Source organism: Corvus brachyrhynchos, unplaced genomic scaffold (assembly GCF_000691975.1).
Source record: "Corvus brachyrhynchos isolate BGI_N302 unplaced genomic scaffold, ASM69197v1 scaffold69, whole genome shotgun sequence".
NCBI lineage: Eukaryota > Metazoa > Chordata > Aves > Passeriformes > Corvidae > Corvus > Corvus brachyrhynchos.
In genome coordinates, this window is record NW_008240228.1 from 464,224 (window position 1) to 470,311 (window position 6,088).

At 40.9% G+C, this 6,088-nt stretch overlaps 1 protein-coding gene across 8 annotated transcripts in view; it reads right to left on the minus strand.

Moving 5' to 3' along the window:
• The window catches only part of MACROD2 (MACRO domain containing 2), an 888,200-nt gene that overhangs the window by 75,674 nt on the left and 806,438 nt on the right, over positions 1 to 6,088 (minus strand). For all 8 annotated transcript variants that reach the window (XM_017745239.1, XM_017745241.1, XM_017745240.1 and 5 more), the window contains one exon: positions 4,119 to 4,160. In XM_017745239.1, the coding sequence (XP_017600728.1) occupies positions 4,119 to 4,160 (42 nt within the window). The remainder of the gene's footprint in view (positions 1 to 4,118; positions 4,161 to 6,088) is intronic.

The following is a 6,088-nucleotide window of genomic DNA, read 5'->3' on the forward strand; positions in this document are numbered from 1 at the left end:
TGCTGGGTGATTTTATAGTATCAATGTAGATATTGATGGATATTATCTGGCAGATTGGCTTGGGGATGGTTTTTTATCCCATACTAATTTTTATTTCTGTTTCTGTTTTGTGTCCAGGGTGGTCGCTGCTCCCCCCCCAACCGCCCTAGCTCCAGGAGTATTGCAGTGGGTGAGAACTAACCTGTGGGAGTTGGGGAGAAGCATGGTTGCTTCCTTCTGGTGGGGCAATTTTGTCTCCACGGCCAAGAGGCGCGATCCCTCTGAAGAGAGATTCTTGTTGCCGTGTGTTTTTGCCTGTTTTTTTTCTTTTCCTTTGGCACTGTGACTGGAGCTTACTGGTTTGCTTCTCTGCTTTTCTGCTGCTTGGGAGCCCAGAGCCAGTGCGCGTATCACTGGCACCCGGGAGCACCTGTCCCCTGCTGGAGCCGCCCCCTCTGTGCAGCCTGACCCCGGGACCAGCCATCACAGGTGAGCTGCCCAGGGGAGTGATTCTCCACCCAGACCAGCTGTTCTCTGTCACTGCTTCAGGGCTGCTTGCTACACTGTAACCTGACACCCAAACACCCTGGGGCTTCGGGCTACATTTTGTTTGCCATCCCTGGGTGTGCCTGCCTCTGCTGTTCCAGCTTGCTCTTTCTGAGGTTTCCTGCTGCAGTCCATTCAGTTTCCCAAGTGGCACTGAGACTGGCTGCTTCCCGTCAGTTTGCAAAGGAAGGCCCGTTCTCTCTCTCTTCTGCTGGCACACCCGCCATTACCCCGTGAGGGAGATGTGGCTGAGATCACCCCACAGTGCCCCCTACAGGCGCGGGGGAATCATCGCAGCCGCCCTGGCCGGCCGGGAGCCACCAGCGCCCCTGCCGGCTGTGAGTGAAACTGCACCGAAGGGGAAAGGGCCTGCTGCAGAGGGAAGGCTGGTGCTGGATTTCTGTTGTGTTTGTTGCTGCTGCTGTCATTGTTGTTTGTTTGCTGTGTTATGCATATATGTACCAGTAAAGAACTGTTATTCCTTTTCCTATATCTTTGCCTGAAAGCCCCTTAATTTCAAAATTATAATCATTTGGAGGGGAGGGGGGGTCATATTTTCCATTCCAAGGGAGGTTCCTGCCTTCCTTGGCAGACACCTGTCCTTTAAACCAGGACACAGATGTAATTAGGATATTCTCTTATTTATTTTGAAGATTAATCAAATAAACAAGGCCTTTCTGTATGTAATGAGGTATTTGCACTTCAGGGTGGTAGAAACAAAAGATAGATTACTTCTGTAATGTATCCATTACTCAGTAATACACTCATTTGGTAATCTCTTATTTCTTACTCCCAGTTAATTTTCTATCTATTCCTAAAGCCTAATCTGGTGTGCACTGAAGCCAATGGACATATTCCCACTGCCTTCAGCAGACACCAAACCAGGATCAGGGTTTTTTTTTCCCTTTAATTTTTGCCACCAGATTTAAACTAGGATTGATTCTGTAACCTCCATCTCATCATCCAACCACATTCTTCAAAACGTGATTGGTACAGACACAAGAGCCTACAGCTCATTTGTGTCCGGGTCAGGGGTTTTTTTTTCCCTTTAATTTTTGCCACCAGATTTAAACTAGGATTGATTCTGTAACCTCCATCTCATCATCCAACCACATTCTTCAAAACGTGATTGGTACAGACACAAGAGCCTACAGCTCATTTGTGTCCTTGCATTTCTCTGTATTTTCTCTTGGTCTGATATTGGCCCTCTGAAACACCCAGCCAAAAGGAAGCTGAGGCACAGGAATTTAGGTAAAATTCAGATTTGAATCTCCACCAAAGGTCCTGTACATGTCAGTAGTCTGCAACATGTGCTCTCTAGGAATCCAACATTTCTTTTTCACTTTAAGCAAAAGAATTGGAAGAAACACCCCAAAGCAGGTTGGATATGGACAGCTCAAGGACAAAGGGTTATCAATACTGGTGCCAACTGTTGACTCCATCTGCTGCAGTCATGACCCATGAAGTCAAATGTAATGAGGAATGATTATTCAATTAGTATGTTGAAGTGGTGACTAGAAGTTACTTCTCTATTTTCCCCTTTGAAGAGTAAAAAGCAGATATCCTCCAAACTGGTAAAAATCTGAGTATAAAAACGAAAACTCCCCTCAATGCAAAAATTGTGTTTGTATTTATAATTCCAGTAAACGCATCTTACAATCATTAAAAACTCCATACAGAAATAGGTCAAAAAGGAATAACATTTGTATATCTGCTACACTACTGGGGTGGATATACAAAATATAGTTATTTTTAGCCCTGTAGGTATTGATTGCTGACAGCCAATGCACTGATTCCCAAAATGTCTCCAACTGATAAGGAAATAACCAAGGATGTGCTGTTGAAGCTCATAGCATCCCAGACCTGTGAGAGCAGCTCTGATGTGATCTATCTCATATGCACAAAAGAAAGAGACAGGTAAGGAAATATTTTCCTCAGATTAATTCAGTGATAATTTCCCAGAGTAGCTATGTAGTTTTACCTACAGTAATGAATCTGTGAAGGATACAAGACAAAAAATAAGAGATTGGCTATTAAGTAGAATTGTACTTCTTTTTAGTTCTAATTTAAAATGCTTTTTAAAAATCCCACACCAATTTAATTTGCATAATCTCCATAAAAACAACAAGACAAAAAATGCAAAATAATTTGGCTTATAAAAATACACGTCATGATAAATATAAAAAATGAAATTGGAAATGTTAGATGAATACTGCAAATTTAACTGCAGGATTATCTTTGGCAAATGTTTGTTATATAATGATGGGCTCTTTTTTTCTACTTTTATGTATGTTCATACAACTATATCAATCACACTAACTGTATTAAAATTACTGAAAGTTCCTATCCAGTAATCTTGACACCAAAATGTAATTACAATTATATGTAATAAAATCAACAGGCCAGAACAGCCATAAAAGAATGTACTGATCTGTAACACCTATCTATCTGTGTATATCCGTGTTTTCACACCTATGCATATGCACCATTCTTCAAGTATTTCTAATTTCTAAGGTAATAAGGTGGTTGCATAAATGATCATAATCCATTTGTCTTTAGGACAATCTTGCCAATTTAAGTAGCCAACATACTGCTTCAAAAGCTTTTACCTCTATTTTCTGGCTAGTATATCCCTGCCTTTCTCCACGTGGCTCTTTCTGATCCTGTATGTTTTCATAAAGAGAGCTGGATGTTCCAGTCACTGGACCATGATGTGATCAGGGTCACAAAGACCTAGGGGTATTAGCTGTTTTGGAAAGAGAGGCAGAAGAGTATATCCACATAAAAGGAGGTCCTTCACTGCATAGAGATCCATATGGAACAGATGTTCACTGAGGGCCTCCAGGTGAAGTCAGCAGGGAAAGTATCAGAAGGTCCTGTGGTGGAAGCCTGTTACAAAAAACCTGGTCAAGATTAAGTGGATGAAGCTTTCTAGAAAAAACTAGTGGAAGTCTCCTGAATGGAAGCTTTTGTCCTTATGGGAGTTATCTGATCCTCTGTCCTCTCCTTTTCTTGTTCCTCTGGCCTTTCTTCCCCTTGTACCTATCCATCATTTCCATTTCATGTCATCCACAAACCCTAAACAGTGACACTTATTTTAAACAGGAAATTATGAGGACCAGGAAAAAATCATCTGAACCATTGTCTGATCAAGCTCAGTGTATTTAAGAGTTTGTGGAAGAGTTTTGCTACTGTTTACATTGCGAACAAATCACTACCACAATTCAGAATGGCAAATGACTCAAGAATTGGTCTATTCACACTTTTTTACAGACGAAGACACTGAAGAATTGTTATTATTTCCCCTTCATGTTAAACTAGCTGTTGATAAAAAGCAATGAAGTATCACCCAAAAGCTCGTAACAGATGATGACATTAAAAAAGTAGTCTCAGCCAGTCTTACCCTGCAGTATTTATTATCAGGGATGGTTCACCCTAATTTTGTGTTAAAAACCAGAGATGACTGTTGTAACATCGGCAATAATGATTAGCGCTGCTTATCTTGACTAAGGCAATTAATTTCTAGAATTTTTTCAGTTTGGTTTATGCTTCAGAGAAGTGATATATTTTAGTGTAAAATATTCTTTACTCACCTCTCTCTTCACTCAGCTGAGCCCCTTCTTCATTAGCATCATCTGTCAAAAAAAAAATTAGAGGAAAAAGGTTACTAGGAATACTGGCAAACATCTAAAATGAAATATTCCATGTTTCAAATTGCCCATAACTTATCTCCTATTTAACATTTTGCAGTGAAATCTGGAGCTGGATGGGGAAAGGAGGTTTTGATACTGGTTACTACAAGATACAGGAAATGCAGGGAATAAAGACAGGGAATAAAATTCTGCATCATTTACACAATTCTACAAATTAAGACAGGTATAATACGAAATTCCATTCTCTTTCCTGCAGAGCTTTCGGTTTACTTGACACATTTCAGTTTGCTTTGTTTCCTTGGAACAGCTGGCTATGCTAAGAAGAGAACTAGCTACCCTACTAGAAAACCACACAAGGAAGTTACTAAATATTTGCCAGCCAGACAAACTGATTTAAGAACAAAATGATTCTGTGAAGACTGAACTTGGGCTAGCTAGGAACAAAACATTTTTAAGCTTAAGATGAGAGACAAGGAAAGCAGATTCCTTTTGAAAAAGTTCCATTTTGGTAACAAAGGAATTTCTTACAAGTTATTTTGCTGAGTTAAAAAAGGAGAAATTATTAGCCTTAGTTAACATCTTGGTAATTCAATGTTCCAGAGCCTTAATCATCTAATGGAGAGCTCACGGATCACAGACGTTTATGTCAATTATATTCCTGATTCATACAATCTCTGTTTATATCCTTTTAAATGGAGTTGCTGAGAGACTTTTTACCAGAGCCTGTAGTGAGAGGACAAGAGGGAATGGCTTTAAACTAACAAAAGGCTGGTTTAATTGAGATATTGGGAAGAAATTCTCCATTGTGAGTGTGTTGAGGCAGTAGAACAAGTTGACAGAGAAGCTGTGGATGCCCCATCCCTGGAAGTGCTCAAGGCCAGTCTGGACAGGGCTTGGAGAACCTGGTCTAGTGGAAGGTGTCCCAGCCGATGGCAGGGGGGGTTGGAATCAGATGATCTTTAAGGTCCCTTCCAACCAATCATTCTATAATTCTATGATTTGGGCCTGTGCAAATTCTGTTAGCAAGCCCACAACTTCTGTCTGAGGCTTAATATCTTTCAAACAGGAATATATGCATATTATGACGGCCAAAGGAGCTTTGCAATATAATAAGCAGTGCCAATGGAAACTAACAGCAGTATTTAGGTCCAAATTTACAGGGTTAGAATGTTACACCAGAAACTCTGCTGAGATCCAAATGATGTGACTGGCTATGAGGATTAGGCGCTGCTCTTATCAAGATTTGGAGCCTGAAACTTTATTCCAAATATCATGAGAGCAGAAAAAATGGTTAATAATACAGACCTCCGGTGGGAATTATAATTCATTATAAGCATTAAAGTCAGGAGTGTGAGAATTTTCTGAATCTTCAGTACATGGATCTGCATCCACCCTTCTCCCCTTTCCCTCTCATTCAGACATGATCTGGAGGGCAGAACTTTCAGAAGGCACTAAACAACAGCACATTACATTTCTCTTGAGTACATTTTAGTACTGGCCCAAAGGACTGAAAAAAGTCACTGCACATTTTACTTCCTTTTTCCTTATTCTTCAAACAACTGCTTTGGAGGTGAAAAAGGCACATAGGCATATACTGTTCAAATATAAATTTGTATACTGTCTCAGTTTGAAAGACAGGTGTCTGCCAAGGAAGGTGGAAACCTCCCTTAGAGGGGACAATATGACCTCCTTCCCTTTGAATTATTATAAATTTGAAATTAAGGGGCTTTCAGGCAAAGATATGGGAAAAAGAATGACAGTTCTTTACTAGCATGTGTATGTATAACAAGGCAAACAAACAACACCACCGGCAGCAGCAGCAGCAAACAGAGCAGCAGCCCAGCACCAGCCTCTCTCGGCTGGAGGCGGGTTTCCCCTCGGGGGCGGTCCGCGCCCAACCCGGCGCGGGC